This window comes from Solanum lycopersicum, chromosome 8, assembly GCF_036512215.1.
Source record: "Solanum lycopersicum chromosome 8, SLM_r2.1".
NCBI classification, from domain to species: Eukaryota; Viridiplantae; Streptophyta; class Magnoliopsida; order Solanales; family Solanaceae; genus Solanum; species Solanum lycopersicum.
In genome coordinates this window covers 63891926-63912738 of record NC_090807.1, presented here as the reverse complement: position 1 = coordinate 63912738, position 20813 = coordinate 63891926, and the positions used below count along the sequence as shown (strand labels likewise).

The 20813-nt window shown below is 35.9% G+C and overlaps 3 protein-coding genes across 9 annotated transcripts in view; 1 reads left to right on the top strand and 2 right to left on the bottom strand.

The window, feature by feature from the left end:
- The window catches only part of LOC101255721 (uncharacterized), a 29689-nt gene extending 17766 nt beyond the window's left edge, over nucleotides 1-11923 (bottom strand). The window contains exons 1-15 of one of the 3 annotated variants that reach the window (XM_010327218.4): nucleotides 11644-11923; nucleotides 10607-10700; nucleotides 9558-9652; nucleotides 8905-9425; nucleotides 8593-8803; nucleotides 8188-8493; nucleotides 7456-7609; nucleotides 7210-7347; nucleotides 4919-5000; nucleotides 3879-4129; nucleotides 3679-3792; nucleotides 3133-3395; nucleotides 1186-1434; nucleotides 948-1103; nucleotides 63-203 (exon numbers count right to left, since the gene is read on the bottom strand). In XM_010327218.4, coding sequence (XP_010325520.1) covers nucleotides 63-203; nucleotides 948-1103; nucleotides 1186-1434; nucleotides 3133-3395; nucleotides 3679-3792; nucleotides 3879-4129; nucleotides 4919-5000; nucleotides 7210-7347; nucleotides 7456-7609; nucleotides 8188-8493; nucleotides 8593-8803; nucleotides 8905-9425; nucleotides 9558-9652; nucleotides 10607-10700; nucleotides 11644-11796 — 2928 coding nt within the window. In that variant the 5' untranslated portion in view covers nucleotides 11797-11923. Of the gene's footprint in view, nucleotides 1-62; nucleotides 204-947; nucleotides 1104-1185; nucleotides 1435-3132; nucleotides 3396-3678; nucleotides 3793-3878; nucleotides 4130-4918; nucleotides 5001-7209; nucleotides 7348-7455; nucleotides 7610-8187; nucleotides 8494-8592; nucleotides 8821-8904; nucleotides 9426-9557; nucleotides 9653-10606; nucleotides 10701-11643 lie in introns of those variants that run through there. The other 2 variants (XM_010327219.4, XM_069288592.1) reach the window with 2 other exon arrangements.
- A 521-nt stretch (nucleotides 11924-12444) lies between these two features.
- Nucleotides 12445-18259, top strand: LOC101248901 ((S)-ureidoglycine aminohydrolase). Its single transcript, XM_004245779.5, has 13 exons — nucleotides 12445-12957; nucleotides 13046-13174; nucleotides 14508-14595; nucleotides 14681-14757; nucleotides 15468-15507; nucleotides 15705-15771; nucleotides 16415-16500; nucleotides 16660-16741; nucleotides 16963-17019; nucleotides 17307-17345; nucleotides 17601-17671; nucleotides 17839-17892; nucleotides 17970-18259. The coding sequence occupies exons 1-13, from the start codon at nucleotides 12900-12902 to the stop codon at nucleotides 18037-18039; spliced, it is 918 nt and encodes a 305-aa protein (XP_004245827.1). The 5' UTR covers nucleotides 12445-12899; the 3' UTR covers nucleotides 18040-18259.
- A 260-nt stretch (nucleotides 18260-18519) lies between these two features.
- On the bottom strand, nucleotides 18520-20593 carry LOC101249195 (deoxyhypusine hydroxylase-B). Of its 5 annotated transcripts, none has more exons than XM_010327223.4 (3): nucleotides 20335-20497; nucleotides 20023-20113; nucleotides 18520-19934 (listed from the first exon to the last, which is right to left on the bottom strand). In XM_010327223.4, the coding sequence occupies exon 3, from the start codon at nucleotides 19778-19780 to the stop codon at nucleotides 18776-18778; it is 1005 nt and encodes a 334-aa protein (XP_010325525.1). In that variant the 5' UTR covers nucleotides 19781-19934; nucleotides 20023-20113; nucleotides 20335-20497; the 3' UTR covers nucleotides 18520-18775. The 5 variants fall into 5 exon arrangements, with proteins under 5 accessions (XP_010325525.1, XP_010325524.1, XP_010325523.1 ...); XM_010327222.4 differs by having other exon boundaries at nucleotides 20002-20119; nucleotides 20335-20459; XM_010327221.4 differs by having other exon boundaries at nucleotides 20023-20119; nucleotides 20335-20459.
- Between the last annotated feature and the right edge of the window lie 220 nt (nucleotides 20594-20813).

Genomic DNA, 20813 nt, shown 5'->3' with positions numbered 1-20813 from the left:
AAATCAATTGGCTATTATATCTTAATGTATGCCTAAGCACATCCAGGATTTCCAAATCTTACCTCTGAACTACATGCCGGAGATGTACTACTAATCTTCCAGCAAAAGTTCCACAGATAGGTAACAACAGACGCAAGCGAAGCATCAGTGCCAAACTGTGCGGACCAACTGGAGATGGAAGCAACCGCTTTTATAGACGTCACCTATCCAAAGGTTTGTTAGAACACAAAGTCAGTTGCTTACAAATCTGATAGCTGAAAAGAAAAGATACACAAACTAGGCAAATATGGAATAAGGAGAAAAGATTGGTAGATCCTTCACATGTTTATGGAGAAGCAATAAGAAACGTGTCTTTATGTGAAGAAACATATTGAGCCATTTATAGCAACAATTTCACATACACCCTATTTATTAAAAGATCAAACACTTGGGATGTTTAACAGAGAGAATTATGTACCCCCCATATCTAACAAAGAATTAAAAGACAACAATTATGAATATACCTGAGAGAGAAAAATGAATATATCCCCGAGAAATTTCAAATTAAGTTTTATGACGAACTACATTACAAAACAATAGAAAAGAATTCTGAAAGATGATTGAGGATTAAGAAAACAAAGGTTAAGCAGAGAGCAGAACATGCAATATCCTTATATAAATATGGTACATTTCAATTCAAATGGTCGTCTTCTTCATTTTGTGAATGCATCTAAAGAGTCTGACCAGAAAATATTACTGATCTCCATCATGACTACAGAAACTAATAGCTCCATATATCACATACATATCAAAAAGTTAGATGCTGAGACCCTAACTGCTAGAGGTTATTAGTTTAATAAGATATAATTAATTCAAAATATAAATATGATAGACATTCCACATCAACATCAAAGGTCTGCATGAATGCAGTATACATGCCCATAACAGTATGTCATAAAGGATCATACAGCCTGCAAAACTGAACTGGTCAATGAAGACGACAACCGACGCTGACTTGGACCCCCCAGTCTGCCTCGGATGGAGCCAGAAAAATCTCCACCCTCGTCCATGTGTTTTGACCAAAAAATGCTGCATGACATTCCAGCATACGAGACTAGTGCATCCTGTAGGCATGCAGCTCAGGATTTGAGAGAAATCTTATAAAGGCCATTAATGATATAACAGAAAAGATTTCTGGTAACTAACCAATATAGAGAAAAATAATTTAGAGAACACCACAAAAATGGTCGAGCTTTTCATCATTGAATATTGGTCAACTTTGTCAGAAATGCTAAGGCTTGTCTTCGAACTTCCTGTTTTCAAGCAGTCAACCAGTCTCCCTTGGAGTACTTGTAACTCATGGATGAAGCTCAAAAGAAGGATGAGCAATTTTACTGGTACACACTCCAAATTGTTGCTACGATCACATACATTAGCAGCATGATCTTGAATAAACTGCACATGTTGCTACAAGTATTACAAGCCTGTAACTGGGACTAATACTATAACATAATTCAAAGGTCAAATACTCATTTTCAAAAAAAAAATACAAATACAATCTACACATCAAACAGGGACCTATGCAGCTATGCTAACATGGCAAATTTAGAGAAAGACATCACAGGATCAAATCTCATTTACTTGGTAAGTCCTGTGAATTTCTCAAAAACGATTAGAAACTTCAAAACAACTGACACGCATTTACTTGGTAAGTCCTGTGAATTTCTCAAAAACAATCACACACTTCAAAACAACTGATACAATGTATTACGGTGAAACAGATGAAATATGTTTAGGTCACAGCTAGATAAGGCTTGCAGGAAGCCTAGAGTGAAAGAAGACGAGAAGAAATTAAAATGGGATCTCCTTAACCAAAATTCCAACTCTCAATTTTCCTCACTCAACTGTTTGTTTATCCACCATCCCATTTCATTTCCTAAAAGGATAAAGACAAGCAAGCAAATGACCACAACATATTAGCAAGTTTTGAAATAAAAATATGCTATTAGTGATCTACCGTTACTCAAGTTTACAACCCTATAACAACTTGGAACATAAACTATTACACAGTTCTCAGGCCAATAAGCTCAACACATCTTACAGGAACTTATGGATAAGCCAGCAAATTTAGAGAACGCCATCACAAGACCAACTTTCATTTACTTGGTCATCTCTAAGAATACTCTAACACAACTAACACTTTTTCTGGTTGAGTTCTAACACAACCAGACACTTTACACCAACTGCTGCAATGTTATATGATGAAAGAGAACAGACCTGCTTAGGATACATCTAGATAAGGTGAAAAAGCAGTCTAGAATGAATGAAAACAGAAGAAGTAGAAATAGGATATCCTCAACCACAAATCCAGCTCCCAGTTTTCCCTCCCTGAACTTTTTGCTTACTTCCCATCCAAATACTCTCCCAAAAAAAAGAAGATAAAGACGGGAACACACATGAACACACAAAAAAGCAAGCATTGAGTTGAAATATGATATAAGCCATTTACAGTTACTGTTGCATTTCACAAAAGAATATAGGATCATAAATCAAATTCGACGACGGTACAAGTTAAGACATAAATGATAAATGAGAGAAGGTCGCCTCAAACTGCTTGCCATATCATAGATGAACCAGCAAACGCAACGATTACACACTGATGATAGGAGGTGTTAGAAGAGTACCGAGTACGAGGTAAAATCGCATAAAAGGCAGTTTGTGTCAAAACATTTACAATCTCTTGAATCCATGTGAACTAACAAAGAACAAAACATAAATGAAGCAAATGATCTATATAGAGATACTAACAAATTGGAATTGAAGTTCAGTCGTATTGGTACACTTGTACAAGTCAGGTGTTTCACAAGATTCCTTTAGTTAGTGCAGAGATTTATATCAGCAGTGAAGATAAAGTGAACCTTCAGTATTAGAGAAAAGTCAATGTCTATTTAAAAGACATATAATTGAGTACTGCGATTAAACTAGTCCAAATGAATCAGAATGGCGTAGAGGATTCAGATAAAAGCCAACTAATTTGCAATTGAGGCTTAATTGTTGTTGTGTGTTTCATAATCCGCCAAAATAGTGCAAAGAACTGTAAATTATTATGGAGTTGCCGGGTCAGTGTTTCTAGGAAGCAAAGAAAAAGCAAACCTTGAATATTGGATTCAAGTCTTCCTCTTCCTTGATAACAAGAAAAAGCACCCTTGTCCATCTTTTTGCCTCAGCTTCCCAAGAATCCAAATCTTCGTCATCATAGTTAACAAAAATATCAATTGCATGACAGGAACTAATCAACTTTCTTTGGTAACCAATGAGAGATTCCAAAAGCTTGAGATTTGTTTGTAGACAGTCAGATGTAGAAGGTTTCTTTACGCTCATCCCAAGCCATTCTTGTACCTTTAATCTCAAAGAACCTATAATTGGCAAAGGACAAGAACCCTTCTTATCAATATATGCATTTGGAAAAAAAGGATTTTTTATCAATAGCTGCAAATAGATGAACCACAGGTAAGCTTGAAAAAGGTAAGGTAAGGTAAGGCTTGGCTCATTTCATTAATTCACCATTAAATTTATTCATCAATAAAAGGTCACTCAGGGTAAATACCTGAGTGATATTAGCTTAATAAAGAAAGATGAACCAAAATATTCATAAAGAGATAACAGCATGCTAAAAGGATGTGAGTGTCACTGGCAAACCTCCATTATCAGTAATTTCTCGCGGCAAGCTTGAAATGAAAAGTAAAAGTGTTTCAAGAGGAACATCGGTAGGAATCACCACAGAAACAGCAGCAGCTAGAATGTTCTCACAAACTGAAAGAAACAAGATGGATTTCCATAATTTGTGAATTCAAATACTGATGTTGAAATGTTCAGTACTACAAGAAATCTATATGTACCTTGGTGCCGATAAGAGGGATTGAAATGTTGTTTACAGCTTTCAATAATATATCGGAGAGTGTCAAGCAAGTCTACTTTATCACTTGGGTAAGACTCCTTATCTTGCAAAATGACTGGTGATATATCGCTACATTGTCCAATACCACAAGCCGCTGAAGAAATGCAGTTTGTAAGACACATTAATCCAGCTCGTCCAAAAGACTGACTCTTAGCAACGGAAGCCAAACGTTTCAAAAAAGCAACCCCATTCCTGCCATCAAATGGAACTTCAATATTAAATTGCCTTAACAAAACCAGTCCAATGATGGTTTTCCCAATAAAAATCAAGTGGAAGTCTATGTAGCTCGGTGATGTAGATTTAGAAGAGGCGCGGTTCGGCCATTGAAATTAAGAAAACATGAACTTCCATATCCAAGGCTGGTCATTTTGTATATACTGTAGACCCACATACAACACCATCCCAGTGTATTCCCACAAAGTGGGGTCTGGGAAGGGTGGAGTGTACGCAAACCTTATCTCTACCTTAGAGATGAGGTCGAGAGGTTGTTTACAATAAACCCTCGGGCCTTGGCTCAAGACAAAAACAGACTAAAGAAGATGTAATGGTAATACAAGAGACTATAAATACCTACAGATATTTTTTTATTTAGAAAAATGAAATGGAATTGAACCCTATGTGAACTAAGTAGCCTACAGATATTGCGAACTGACTGAACTCTTTTATCCCCTTTATAGTCTCTTTCATAAGTAATCCCATATGTTTTAATCACCTCGTCAAGACACCATCCATGGAGACTTTCCTATACTTCACTTTAGTTACTTGCAGAAAGTATTCTCCTCAACTGAAAACTTCCATTACTATTTCCCTAGAAGGTTTAGTTTAAAAGTTGGCTGTCATACAAGCAATCCCTTTAATAAGACTGACTCTCTTCCAACTCATTAATAGCATTCTATCGCCACTAGATCCATCTCAATTAAACTTATAGGATACTAATACGTATAATTCTAAGTAAAAACGTATCAATATGTGATAGCATACCTTTCATCCAGATAACTACTGTACCGGGAAAAAAATTGGCCAGCAGCTTCAATTGTCCAGGTAGAATAAACTCCTCTTATACCTATGAAACATATGCACAAATAGAAGAATCAGCACATTCATGATACATGTATTCCAGCATTGTGTGTGTGAAAGGCTATAGAATGTTGTTAAAACTTCATTTAAGATAATGAAATATATTAATTATCCACGCACCAAAAGAAAAGAAACATAGGACTTCTCGCCTTTCTTTTTTCTCAAGGAGCTTACGAAGTCCATCACTATGTCAGGTACGATTACATCAATGAATATGTTGATCTTCTTCATCAGAAGTTAGGCTTCAACTCATTGAATAGTTTCCATCTAGGGCATGAACTGATGGTTAGCAATAGGTTTGGTTTTGGACTCTTGGCATCTGCTTTTCTCTTTGGGATGAGGGCAATGAATGTGCATTGAAGGACTTCACCATATGACAGTTGTGATAAAAGTGATTGAGTGCACCAAGAGCCTCAGGTTTGACATTGTCCTAATTATTTTTTGATAGAAGGTCATTGTGAAACCAGCTGGGTCAGGTGCTTCATCAGGGGTACAAGATGTGATTACAGCTAGCACTTCTTCTTCACTGAAGGTAGTTTCCTCACCCTCCTATCCATTAATAGCTAACACCCTCCTCCCCTTGAAGCTTGTTGTAGGTCTCCAAATTTTCATCCTCTCTGTAAAGGTTTTGATATAAAGTAATAACTTCTTGCTATTTATCTACAATAATCTCCTTCTAGTTTATCGACGTTTTTCTATCACATGTTTGAGTTAGCAAGCTTCTGGAAGAATTTAGTATTTCTGTCCCTGCTTTAAACCACAAGCATCTAGACTTTTGCCTCCACATTATATCTTTTGAGCTAAGCTGCTGGAATGGCATCTCCTTTCTGGCATGACATTCTATTATGTTTGGGAATGTGATACTCAATCTGTTCTCCACACTTAAGTCCTCGAAAACTTGCCCTATTCCCATCATCCACCTTGAATGATGCATTCTCATTAAACTCTTCCCCTTTCATGATATTTTCTCCATGATCTGCACTTGTAAGGAAGTGTAGTATTTTGAGTCCTCCATCCACCTTCCAGGACCCCTTATTATTCCAAGATCAGCCCCACCCCATGAAGTATAAACTAATGATAAGTGCCTTTGTTTCATTTTGGTACATAAAAAATGGACAGTTTGAGTATTAATTTTCCAGGAGAGAAAGGAGTAGCCTGACTCAAATATTTTCCTTCATACATCAAAACCAGAGGCTCGCCAATAGTTATTCATTCAAAAGCTTTTGATATGCCAGTTTCATAATACTAAGCTTTAGCCCAAATATGTCAACAAATTCCAAAATTAGGCAACCCAAATCCAAGGTAGCAGAGGTCATTTGTCTTCCATTTGCATCAGGTGGAGCTTTTTTGAAAGAGAGGGGGGGGGGGGGGCACTATGCACCAAGTCTAGAAGGCTGTGATTGGTCCAAAGAGCGAAGGGTCACAGACAGATTTCTCAGTTATTAAAAAAAGAAAAAACATTCAGCAGCTCTAAAGGGAGAAGGTCATGGGGATTATAGATCAAAAAACTCAGGTTACAGTTCTCGGGCTCTAAATGAAGGAAATTTCCATCTGTCCATGTCTAGAAGACTTCAACTATCCGTCGAATAGCATTGAATTGGGAATATGTGCGTACATTGGTAACATTATGGCTTGGGGAGGTTAGTTGGTGCAACTTTATTAGCCTCCCTAAAGCAATGCTGAGTAGAGATTCTATGTATGACAATTAAATCCTTGATCTCTTTGACAACATCTTCGATCCTCCAAGGAGTAGCCCAAATATCATTTATCGAGTTCAGAAGGAGCAATGAATCTACCTCAAGTATAGTGTTGAACCCATTGTCCGTGCACCATTCAAATCAAAAAGTAGTGCCTCTGCCTCAGCTTGGTTACTTGTTACCTGACCCAGAGGTATGCTAAAAGCCATGATGACTTTACCATGCATCAGGGCAGAGCTTGCATGGAAAGTAAGGATTTCAGAAGAACCCATTAGCTTTGGTCCAAACCTTGTATATGTGTTAAAATTCACTTAATATGAACATATAATAAATTTCAGAACTCATAAACATCAAATTCAGAACCCATAAACTTTGAATCCTGAATTTTCTATTATTTGCTTCATACCCCCACACTTGTAAAACGCCACTTTAGCAACAAACGAAAATATGGACCACATAGACCTACATGTGCTATAAGTGATATAGAGATAAACATACCAAAATCTTTGTTGTGCACAGGATCATTCAATCCTTCTACAAGTGAACCAGTTAAGAAATTTTGTGGAACCAACTTCGCACAGTGGTTGTACTTTGTCCACTCTGTACTCAGAAACGACTGCATGACCAAGCACCGAACTACAATGAAAAAGGAAGGAACAAAAAATGTAGCAGAACATTAAAGGCAAATCCTTACATGATCTAGTCTCTACCAAATATATCAGTCTATTATTTTTTCCCCCCTACCTTGAGGATTATCATGACAAAAACCACGTTCCCACAATACAGCTAACCACTCAAAAATTTCTTGCGAACTATCCATCCAAGTGCGGTACACATTTCCATTGGTAGTGTTTACTGAATTTTCTGGAGACGAAGAAGAATGAAGCAACAAGGTCATCTGCAGGGAAAAATAATCATACAGTACAGTGTCTGTTAGTATGTGATAGTGATGGTACATCCCATATGACTGGAATTGATAAACCTCAGCAGCAAAGCAAATTACACAAAAAAGGAAACATATAAGGAAATGCATAAAGTCAAAAGGAAAAATGATCTGGAATAGTAATGCACGTAAGACCAACTACTGACCTATATTCAGATTTCCTAAATCACAAACTTTTTACTTTATCGGTTTGAGTTTTTAAAATCTCAAAACTCTAGGCAAGAGAAACACCTAAAATTAATTCCTTTATTTCTAGTCAATAAATTAATAAAGCAATCTAACATGAGAGTTCAAGGAAATTCCTTCATCACAGTATCGTATACAAAATACATTGCTAACTGCTTTTTGATGACCAACATTCTAGTCAAGCAAGACACATACAATTAATTCCTTTATTTCTTATCAATAAATTAATGAAGAACCCTAACATGAGCGTTCAGGGAAATTTCTTTACATTAGTTGTTTTTTGATAACCAAAGGATGTTTCGCAGGTAGCAAAGAGTGTGAAAGTATTTGACACATATGATCAAAACCTGGTGATTCCATGCTGCTTCGACCAAGTGAGTGCCATACTCTTCGAGCATTTCATAAAGAAGAAAAAATGCCTCCCATTTCTGGTAGCAACTGGAGAGGAAATCACTTGTCTTGCAAATTTTCCCAACCCCCAGGGACATAGCTTCCTCCTCAGCCCACCTTTCCCTTTTAGTCATACCACGATGGGCTAAACTTCTCTCGTCTATGGTTTTAACACTACTTTGATACTGGTTTTTCTCGTCTAAATTTATGGTTCGCTTCAAAATATATAAAGATTGCTTCCTCACCGAGCTCTCCTTATCAACCTAAGAAGATAACAGATATTAGACCACAGAAAAAAAGATATTTGTAGCAAGTGCTACTATCAAACAATGGAAACACATTATAGTAGATACACAACATACCAAGCCTTTTTTCATTTCATCCCAGAATTGTTTCTCAGCTCTCAAATTAAATATTTCTGTCGTGCTACTCATATAACTATATTGGCATTCATCAGTATAAGTAAAGAAAGACAGGTACAGAGAAAGTATAGCATACGCATCTCTTCTCTCCAGGGGCCCCAAAGAAAACAATGTCTTGCAACTCTTCCATAGCTCCTCTAAAATACTTTTCCTAAAACAACAATTAACCTAGTGGCATAAGTCCAGAATTCAGACACTTATACGTCAACCAGTAATCATCATTTCATGTCAACGGAAAAGCAAGAATCTTACCGAGAAAGTATATAGTTCTGTCCATTAATTGTGACTTCAAAAGCAGAATGAAAATCAAGTGCTCTGAATATGGAGGGAAGGAAAAAAGTAATTGCAGAAGATCGATGCTCCACGCTTTGTGGAAGCATTTTAATGGTAATATTGCAAAGATCCCAGACCAACTTTGCAGAAAATTTATCTGTGCAGCATTCATCTACGAAATCCGATCGAGATACTGATCTCACTGTATATAAACTTTGCTGAGAAGCATCTAGTATCAATGTTAAAATATGACAAGAAACAGGCAGCGGGAAATAATCAGGATTGCATTGCACAAGATTGTTATGCAGTGTGCACTGTGGCTCCAAATGCTGGTCTTCTAAATTTTTAGAATTCAGGCACAACTTATAAGCATCCAACTCTTCGCTTTGAATCTCACCCATAGATAGTCCGACCAATCTTAACAAAAACGGGATAATGGTTTCTTCAACAACCCCCCAACTATTTGTATCAGCGACAACACTGAAGGTCATACCTGCAACCTAGATCCATCGTCACGTTTTATGGGAGAACATCAGACCAAAATTTTCACAAAAATAAATCACGTCACACATAATATAAAGTCCTCAGATTTTTGAAACTGCATCCTCATTCAATTGAATAAACATATTTACCTTGTTAAATAATTCACGATCATTGGAATGAACCAGCTTCATCAGGGGAAGAAATATTTTCCAAATCAACAACTCCATATATCTAGTCTCAGCTCCTGTAGAAAAAGTATAAAGGCAGTAAAATGTTTTGGGCCAAATGAAAATATTTGAAGCCTATAACTAGAATACAACAAAAGATATCTGGCTGACAAACTAATATTTCCAAGCCTCACAGACCACAATATTAAAATATCAGGAGGAACGAATATGATCCTTAGATAGGCAAGCTCCATAATGATGTGACATATATGAACAGCCAAAAGCAAATCCTAAATTTCTGTATGGCAAGCCCAAGTAGACATTTTGAATAATTTTATTTTGATATGCGTTATGTTTTATATGTAATTGATTCAAGTGCAGCAGTATTTAAAGTGGTTAACTGATGACCACTCAGCTAAGGTGAATTTACCAAGCTGACTAAGGGTCAATAATGCTTATCCCACTAGTCCACTACTATCTAGCACTTGAAGTTTGACAATTGTAAGCTTCTTGAGCGTGTGCCTAACCCATTAACTATTTCCTATATTCAAATGGATTGAGTTAAATAGTGTCAAACCAAAGTCTGTCTGACATGGAACAATGTGACACGACGAATCCCATATTATTTATGAAAGGAACCAAAACGTATGCAAAAGAAAGCAAAATACATTTTAATCAGGAAAGGGAAAAATGAAATGAAATGAAATGTCAAAGTAGCTATTCAATTATAATTGTCCAACATGATCTCTTTCGCTGTTTTTTTTTAAATAAATGCCTTCCGGTTTATTTTTTTTATTTCTTCAATCTTATATTGAAAGAAATTTATATTGAAAGCATCAAGTAAGAAATAGTTATAATTCAATTTTTGAATAGGGACAGATTACTGAGAAATATGGGGTTCAGATTAGAATTATTAAAAGTGGGGGAAAAAATTGCTGAATTATAACTATTTCTTACTTAAACGAAAGTGATCATTAAAGTACAGTGATGAATAAGTCTGATGCAAAACAAAATTGAGGAATGTGACTGACCTGACTTCTTCAGAAGATGACAGGTTGCACTAACAAACGAAACAATACAATTGCGCTGTTCAAAACCCAAATCTTTGCTCCCATCTATTATACCCTACACCAAAAGCAGCAAACACTAAAGAATACTTAACAATCAAAATATTTCTCACTCCAAATCCCACATCAATGTAAATAAAGTACACAGAAAAAGAATGAGAAAATGATATCAAAACTTCAAGTCTCAATGGTCAAAGATAACAATAAAGCTTCTTTTTTTTTTTGATAAATGTAACAGAACAATAAAGCATATTTTAAACAATGATAAAGGATTTATTTCCAAGAAAAAAGGATATGCTAATCTGATTCTAGTGAAGCTTTTAGATTGATATATCTCTAACGAAGCATATAGAAGATATGTGAATCTTTCCTTATCGCAGAGATAAGATTCACATTCCTTTTTTCCTCTTTTTAACATTTTTACATTATGATACGAGAACAATTTACTAAACAAAAAACTATTTCTTAAAAGAAACAATCCAAATGGGGGATGCACAAAGCGGACGCAAGTCCAATTCAACCTCTCTATGTATTTTTTACAAAGGAGAATTGGGTTCTGCACCCACAAATTTAAAATCCTGCAACTGCCTCTGTTAGTTTTTCTAAAATATTGTGCAGCAAAATAGCTAGTGTAATATATAATATACGTATAATCCATGTATAGTATATGCATAACCTTGCATAATGAAGGTATAATTTTTTTGAAACAGGTAACTTCATATATTACTACAATAATACATAGGCAACACTGAACCATATTTACACAACCTATAATTATGTATACTGATGAGGAAAAGCAAACAGTGAATCCAGGTGGCTATTTGTGTAAAAAACCCTACTTTCATTCTACCATCTTTGTTTAAGCTCAGTTTATATCAGAATTCTCTATAGACAGTCTAAAAATGAAAGCTTTATCACATAAAACAAGAAGACTATTAAAAAAAATTCCTTTTTAGCCAATTACAAGCTAAAATAATAGTGTCGCAAAAGAACCAGCATACCTTGCTGAAACTGGGGAAATTTTCCAGTAGACTAGAGAAAATTGATGACGGAGCAGAGTTTGTTGAAGCCAATATACAGTCCAGCATCGCCGGAATTGCTGCCGGAGGTACTTGCCCGAAACTTCTTAGCAGTGAATCAACTATTGGGTCCATTGTGTTTAATCGGCGAGTCCAATTCCGGCGAACGGAATTTTAACGGCTAACTTTTTTCGTGACTATAAACCCTAAACTCAGAAGAGCGCCAGCAGCAGGGGTTTAGGAAGACGTTTTGAATTTTTAAAATATGTCCTCCTACTTTTCTGTATTTGCACATGTATGTTATAACTTTAGGAAAATGTCCAAATATACCTCAAGGTTTGTAAATTACCATATATAACGTCATTTTTTTACTTTTTTTCTCAAAAGAACCCCTACTTTTATTTTTATCTCAAATATGCCTCTTCTTTAAATATTTTCTACCTCGGAGAAATTAGATAAGTCAATATAATATTAGCGTATAGATACAAATTATCTTTTTAAAAAGTTTCAGATATGATTAAGGAAAGTAGATATTTAGATAATAAGACTTATCTCAAATTTTATCACGAGTCATGGAGCATTTATCGGAAAGTTATAATTAATTAAAACAGTAGAATATAAAGAAGTAGAAGTAGAAATGAAATTGTCTACTAATATCAAACTTCTTAAATAAGACGACGTATAATTTCATTCCATAAAGATTATAGAAGATTATAGATATTTATTGAAAGTTAACAATATATATATATATATATAGTGTGCGTTTTTAAATCAAAAAAAAGGTTATAGATTATTTCTTTTACTTGATCACACAATTCCATATCCAGTTATTTCAACTACAGCTTATGTTCTTAGAATTTCTTAGTAATTGTATTCATTGTATCAAAATTAATAAAAAAAAAAGGAAATAAGAGAATAAATCATTTCATTAAAAAGGAATAAGATAGAGGGACCTTTTGTGAATTTTATGAACCTCAAAGAAACAAAAAACTGAAATCATCACATGTAGCTTGTAAAGATTCAGTATATTCCAATAAAAAAAATTGAAACTTTTTTGGGATTAAATAGCAGTTGGCAGCTTATTCATCTTGACACGAGCCACCACTCAAGTTTTGAGAAACCCCATAAACATAATCAGAGCTGAAACAAGAAGAAGACAAAATCCAAAACAATCAATAAGAACCCTTCAAAATCTGGATTTGTTGTCGAGTCTACTTTGGGCAGTAATAGTATCAAAGATGCAATCTTTTTCACCATTTTCATATCTTTCGTTATTCTCTCTCTTTACAACTCTGAGTAATACCATTTTTCACTCTTATTTTGGCATTTTAGGTGATTAAAGTTCAGTATGCTGATGTTTCTCTATATGTTAATGTTCTTTCAGGTTTTGTGAAAATTGTCTTGACCCAAGATGGGTTTTGCTCTGCACCATTAAGAATTGATGCTGATTCCAATTCTCAGCCGCTTTACTGGAAAGTTACTAACCCCACACTTTCCCCTTCTCATCTTCAAGGTCAGTTGCCTTGGTTTGGCTCTATCATATAGTATTGAAACAAGAGAAAAATGACTAAAGACATGAAGTTCATTTCTTTTGATTGTTGAGTGTCATCAAGTTCATGTCTTTTAACCATTAGCATTTTTTTAAATATTGTTCTTTCGTACTAGTAGTCGTAGTTTTACTCAGGGAGTTTCTTGTTATTCCATTTCTATTACTATTTAATGTTTCTTGCACTTTGATTGTGGTATTATTTTGTTGTAGTGACGGTTACTTATTAGTATGCTTTGTCATTCTTTCTTTAGCATTTTGTCTTGGCTTCTTCACTCCCATTTTCTTTTTTATCTAACGGCTTTGTAATGCTTTTACTTGTGATGGGGTCTATCTGTAACAGCCTCTCTACCCCTAAGGTAGGGGTAAGGTTTGCGTATGCACTACTCTTCCCTGACCTCACATGTGGGACTACACTAGGTATGTAGTTGTTGTTGTATTTCTTGAAATATTGGATAGGTGCTTATTTCTTATAAACTGAACAATATCTAGTCATTCGAAAGCTGATTACAAGTTGCTTATATTAGACTAATGTGGATCTTATTTATCAAGTTCATGTCTTGTAACCATAGCATTTCTTGAAAGACTGAATAAGTATTTAATGCTTATACAATGATTAATATGAAGCTAGTTACTGCCCCCAGGGCACTGATGTAGTGGTAAGAGTGCAATTCTTATACACTCAACAGTATCAAGTTACTTACTTCCTCGGGGTTTTGGTCTAGTGACAAGAGTGCAACTTGTGATGTGTGGGTTAGGCGCATCTCGTAGGTTTAAACCCTGCTGCAGACAAAAACATGTCATTTGAATGGAGAAGGGTAGACGAGCAAGCTCATTTTGCATCGAGCTTCAAACACATTAGCCACAAATCCTAGGGATTTCTCAGTTAAAGACCTTGAGGGCATTGTATATTCAAGTCTTGTCAGAATGTCATCCAAAGAAAGGAAGTTAGCAATGCCACACTCTCCATGAGAAGAAAGATATCTTGATTAAAAATAAAATAAAATATCATGTTATCAAAATAGGCCATGTGAAGGTTCCTATATTGAATGATAACTTTTTGGGAAATATGTCAATGTATATAACTAAATTTTATTTGCTAATGGTGTGCCAGGAAGAGGTTGTTGGATGCTATTACTCTGCTTGTTTGATTTGGACCATGCTGTTCTATTCTCTTAGCAACCACACAATATATTTTCAAGTAGTGCTCTTGCAAATGTTATTGTGACGATGATGGTGTAGATGAAACTGAATTTGGTCTGTTGATTTTGTTATTCATTTATTCGTTGTTTGCTTGCAGACTTGCCGGGTTTTACTCGAAGTGTGTATAAGAAGGACCATGCTTTCATTACTCCTGAAAGCCAAGTATTTAGTCCTCTACCTGATTGGTATGCTCGACTAACCATGTCCATTATCTGGTTGATATACTGATAAATCTTTGGTTGATTGCTCATCTAAAAAATGATGTGGCAGGACAAATACTTTAGGCGCCTATCTAATCACACCAGCTATGGGCTCGCATTTTGTCATGTACTTGGCAAAGATGCAAGGTATCTTCTTAATGCTCCAATGTTGCAGTCATCTAAGCTTCCATGCCATGTATATATGTTATTCAGTGATTTGCTTTCCTAAGTCCAAAAGAGTCTGTGAGAATGGTGGGTGCTTCTCTATTTTTTACCTTAAGGAGTTTTATGGAGGGGCTGAGCGAAAAAAATTTAAAGGGGAACTAGGAATTTGAGTGCATCCCTATTGTCCAATTGCCGACTAGGGGAATCCTAAAAGGGATTAAAAAATATGCAAGAATGCCACACCTAGGTTTTGTAGTTGTGATCTAAAGCAACTTTTGGGTCCCCATTATGACTTCATTTATATATATATGTGTGTGTGTGTGTGTGTGTGTGTGTGTGCGCGCGCGCGCGTGTGTGTGTGTGTGTGTGTCTGTACAGGTTCAACCTTCAATGAACTTAGCATCACCACTGTTATTCCCCTAATTTAAGAGAAGTGACAATTCAAAAGAAAAGGAAAATAAATAATCAGAGGAAGTGCTATGAAGACCAAAACAAGGGCTTCTAAAGTCTATTATATCCTATTAAAACTAACAAGAGAGCAAAGAATCTATAGGCACATCATGCTACAAACAGTAGTCTCTATCCTGAGCTCCAATGCCAAAATATGATAGCCAGAAAAATTTGCATGGTGCATTCTGTAATTGCTCTATGAATGTTTGGTTATAATTATTTGCAATTTTCCCTCCTTGCAGAAAATTCTAAATCAGGGCTCCCTCCTAGTGATGTTGAAAGGTGGGAAGATTTTTGATGATTGTTTCTCTTTCCCAAAATTTCTTGATGCAGAGTTCATCTCAATTTGATGCATGTTTTTTCCTATTACAGCATCTTGTGCAACATTTTTCTAATTACTCTACTGTTTCTAGAATCACAAGGAAACAAAAAATTCTAGTACTTCCATAGTATAGTATTTCTAACTCATGCAAAATCAGGTTCATATTTGTGGTCCAGGGAAGTGAAGTTCTCACCAACATATCTGGGAGTGTCCACAAAATGAAAGTACGCCAGCTATACTTTTAGCCTGCAATTTCTTTTATACTGTAAGGAAGTTTGTGAAGCTGCTGTTATGGATAACTGGTGTCATATTTTGGTCAGAGCATAGATTCTTAAGTACCAAAGTAGGTGGAGAACCTGAGTTAATGTATCAATTAGGATGTCATCTATATTTTAGAATTTCGTCTATTGAAGTTGAGACATGGTGATTTGTCGATTAGGAGTCTATCTTAAGATAATGAGTTCCTTCAATAAAGGACATATAAGCTGTTATCTCCTTCTTGCTCTTACTCCTAGCATTCACATGGTATCAAAGTCAATCTTTAACAATCCCAATGTCAAACTCATAAGACCCTATTAAATCAAAAGTTTAAGCATCAACTCTAGAATGAGGTTACACGTGTGGCAAGATGTTGAGTTGAATGGTGTTCCAGTGCGGGCGTATAAGGACATTCGAAAAAAGAATTTAATATAGGTCTTGGTCTACTCTAATCATTATTTAAGATTTTAGGTTGGTATTCGGATTCTTCAAAACTTCATTATTCTATCTCACCTTGACATCCTGATTCACCTGCCTCTTCCTCCCTGAGACATCTTGAGTGAAACTTGTATACTTCTTAATTCGTAAGCTTTCTAACTCTAAATGCAGGTCGATTCATATGCTTATCTGCCTCCCAATTTGGATCACTCAGTGGAAACTGATGCAGCTGCTACTCTTATTGTATTTGAAAGGAGGTCAGTCTTTTATTTCATGGTACCTCATGTTGGTATCATTCTGTACACTCAAATTGACTTGTGGCGTCGTGACAACATGCATTATTTTTACAACATCTAATTTTGATTACCAAGTTTCATGTCTATTTAAATTTTAAAGCTCAAAGTCTTTGTTTTAAGGTATTCTGGCTTGGAAAATCATGTTCCTGAGCAAATTGTCGGTTCAACAGACAAGCAGCCCCTTCTTGAAACTCCTGGCGAGGTACAGTTTTCCTCAACTCTACTTCTCTAAAATACAAATTGTTTCCCTTATTTGAACTATATAATTCTGTTTCTTTTTCCTCACTGTTCAAATTTCTGAAATTCAAATCCCTTACGGAGAGAAATGAGGTTTCCTTTTCCTTAGTGATTTAAAGTTTTGGTTTTCATTTGACATAGAATATAATAACATCCTTTATGTTTCCATTTTCTTGTCTGTGCCAGATTTTTGAGCTAAGGAAGCTTCTTCCAACGTCTTTAGCTTATGATTTCAATATACACGTGAGTTCTACCACTTGTCTGTAGCTATTTACTCCCATTATCTATCTAATGTATTCTACTCTGATATATGAGCTTGTTTAGAGTTGGTAGAATTGGCTAATATGAAACTTCTGCAAACGAATGAATATTTTGCTTAAATGTAAATGAAGTTCCTTGAAGCTAACCGAAAGTGTATACAAAGTAATTTTTAAAACCGCAGGCAAACTAATATATATAGAACTGAAGGTATACAGTAGTCTAACTTTGATGTTCTTGTGTATTCTGACACATACTTCTGGCTGCGGAAGATCATGGATTTTCAACCAGGAGAATTTCTCAATGTCAAGGTATGTTTCTTTCATTGATTCTCCTAGTTCAGTACCAAGGACTTGATCTGTGTTAAAAGTAAGGCATTAAGAGTGCCTATCACAACATTCTCCATTACCATTCTCTCTCGAATTTTTTAAAACAATATTCTGCGGCATTAGTCATTAGTTTAGATGATTAACTGGCATCTGCTTGTTCTTCACAATTTACTTGAGAACGGAAGTGTTTTTCACCTGCAATTACTTCAAGTTAGTATATTACTGGCTGGATTGCAGGAAGTTCATTATAACCAGCATGGTTTGCTGCTGCTGGAGGGGCAAGGCATTTATCGACTAAGTGATAGCTGGTATGAATCAAACTCTATAAATTGAGCTGAATTAGATAATATGTCCTGGAATCGTATACTTGTGTGCCTTGCACTATGGCTCATAGAAGATAAAAATGTGTAGACAAAGCATTTCGGCCTTCCAAAATCATGTTCTAAGATTCTCTCATTTTTCTTTTGGATTATAGGTACCCTATTCAAACTGGTGATGCTATTTGGATGGCACCATTTGTACCTCAATGGTAAGTTAGAGATGGGGATCCTTGTGCTGCAACTATGTGAAAAAATATCTTAGTGATATCTTTGTTCTTTATTTCAGGTATGCTGCTCTGGGCAAGACGCGTTCACGCTACTTGATATATAAAGATGTAAATAGGAATCCACTATAGTGACATTCAACTGTTCTGAGTATGGTCCAAACAGCACAATTTTAACAATGTCACATTTTCTCCTTTAACCCCCCACCCCCACCCCCACAAGGCCAATCTATGTCCATTTTGTGAATGGTTGGTGGAAAACAAAATAAAACATTACCAGAGCTGTTATTCTTAACTGCCTTATTATGCTTACATGTTACATTTAGTATGAAAAGGGCAACTTTGAGAATGATACTTGCATCATTTTTCCTATTTCTATAACAGATGCTACCTCAATTTCAATCTGTGTCCTGGTTGAGTTAAACTATCTAATTTTTTATGTGAATTTGGAACATAGAATCTTTGAAATAAAATTCAGACCTAAAAACTATACAAAAAGTAGTACAAAGTCACAGTAGTTAACACCTCAAAATATATATTAAGTGTTTGAACTCTCCAAATATCAAAAGCATTCAATCCCTACAGAATACAAGTAAACAACAAAATCAGCAGTTTAATAGATCTAATTCAACATTACTTGTTTAATGGTTCACGTATAAAGAGTCCACAAAGTAGCTCAAGTTAAGTGATATAATGTATGTTTAGTAGTCCAAATGACCTTATGATAATCTTTAATTAATGTAATCCAACCAAATGTTCTAAGTAATGAAACCAGTTACAACTGGATCAATGATAATTGCACAGGAACTAAAATGTCTTCTGAAACCAGCTGACATGACGAGCATTCGAGTGTCTGGTTACACTCTTGCTATGAGACCTGCTCGGCGTGAGGCATCTGCATGAAGAGAAACTCGAAGGATTTCCCTGATTTTTCAAACTCAAGCATGCTAAGAGCAACTTCACAACTTTGTGAGACAATAGGCTCGGGATCCTTGGCAAAATCCACAAGAAGAGCAAGACATTCGGCATCTGCTATAGAACCAAGAGCTTCGGCTGCTTCATGTCTAACCATTGGATGCTCATTGACATCTTTAAGAGTCATAGACAGGGCATCTGAAGCCCTTTTGTTCTGCAATTGACCCAATACGTAAGCAACCTCATGCCTTAGTAGAGCACTCTTTGAACCTAGAGATTCAATAATTGCAGAAATAGCTTCCTCTCCTCCGTTGTTTCTTAGAGCAAAAAGAGCAGCATAGCGTTCATACATGCCCTTTCCTTCACTCAAAAGAACGTCCTTCAAGTCCTCAACAGAGGAATAAGAAGCAGGAGCAGCAGGGTCGACTGAAAGGAAGGGTGACGGTGCCATTGTTGACGAGCCATCATCAGTTCCTACATTCTTCAGCTCTTTGATTCGACTAAGAGCCAGTTCACATGTCTCTCGGACCTCCTGGGCTGGATCTGAAGCCAAACTTCTTTCTAAAAGTAAAATATTACTTTCTTTGCCAATTGCGCCAAGAGCTTCTGCAGCCTCATGCCGAACAATTGGATGCAAGGAGAAATCAAATAGAACTTCTTCTAGAGCAGGAATTGCATCAGCATCTTGCATTTGACCCAACGCAAATGCAGCCTCATGTGCCAAGAGATTTGAGGGGTCCCTTGTTGCACTGATAAGAGCATTTCGTGGACCTGATCCCCGAAGGTTCCTTAGAGAGAAAAGAGCTCTAAAACGCTCTGAAATTGGCTGTTCTTGGTCCAGCAATCTGTCACATAGAAACTTCTCCATTTCCTGAGAGACTTTAAATGAACTTATTGGAAGATCGTCTTGGTCCTCCACTCCAACTACATCTCCAATCTCACCTACTCTGACCTCCATGTATAGCCAAATTCAGCGTTGGAGAATTTCACCGAATAACGTTGGCACTTGACCTAACTTCTGGAAAGTGCAGGGAAGTGATTACTAAACCAAATTTAGATCTTGAATCTATTTCTTTTATCACTCTGTACCAACATTAACATGACCTAGATCCCTGCAATTGAAACAAATGCATCAAGACAAAATGAAACTATGCCTCTGTATCTGTTGCATAAGTATACCTGTGTGTAGATATTACATACATATTCCACACAGACTGTTTCAATTTTCAATTCAACAATCTACTCAACTTTCTCAACCAAGCTTATCAAGTCACCAACATCAAGACCTAGACTGATACTAACAAAACAAACAACAATTATAAACAAATATGAAATCAATCTAAATATTTCCATGAGAAGAAACATCCAAAGTCTGACTGTGCTACTTGAACTGAGGATCTACCTACTCGCAAGACTCCACTAACTTTTTCTACTAGGTTTTACTTAAAGTATACAAATCTCATACAGAAAATAAAGCAAAAAACTGTGAATGAGAAAACAAGGAAGACAGACCTTCGATATCATCAGCTCTTCCGGCGAACCGTACGTCGGAAATTGGAGAGTTAGGGTTTGATTTTGGGGGAAGAAGAACTAGAGACGGCGTGTTTTCTTTTTGATTGGAATGGAAGCACGTGAAAAACACGTGATTAGATTCTGTTACATTTAACGCCGTCTCAGTTAGAGTTTGGCTGTTTTTCATAGATAAATCGAGTAATTTCTATAAATTGATCTCTCATCTAAAATGAATTTTGAAAATGGTAAGATTGTACATAGTGTTCCTTCAACTCCCTACGAAGGCCTTTAAGGTTTCACAAAAATATCGTTCGAAATATAAATCACTAAAAATTGAGAAAATCGTCTAATTATTATAAATTGACCCCCTATATTCTTAAAGTGGACTCTGGAAATAGTGAGATTGTATATACTGCTCTTCCAACTTTCTACGGAGGGTTTCGTAAAGATTGATATTTTCACTTCATCTGGAAAAACTT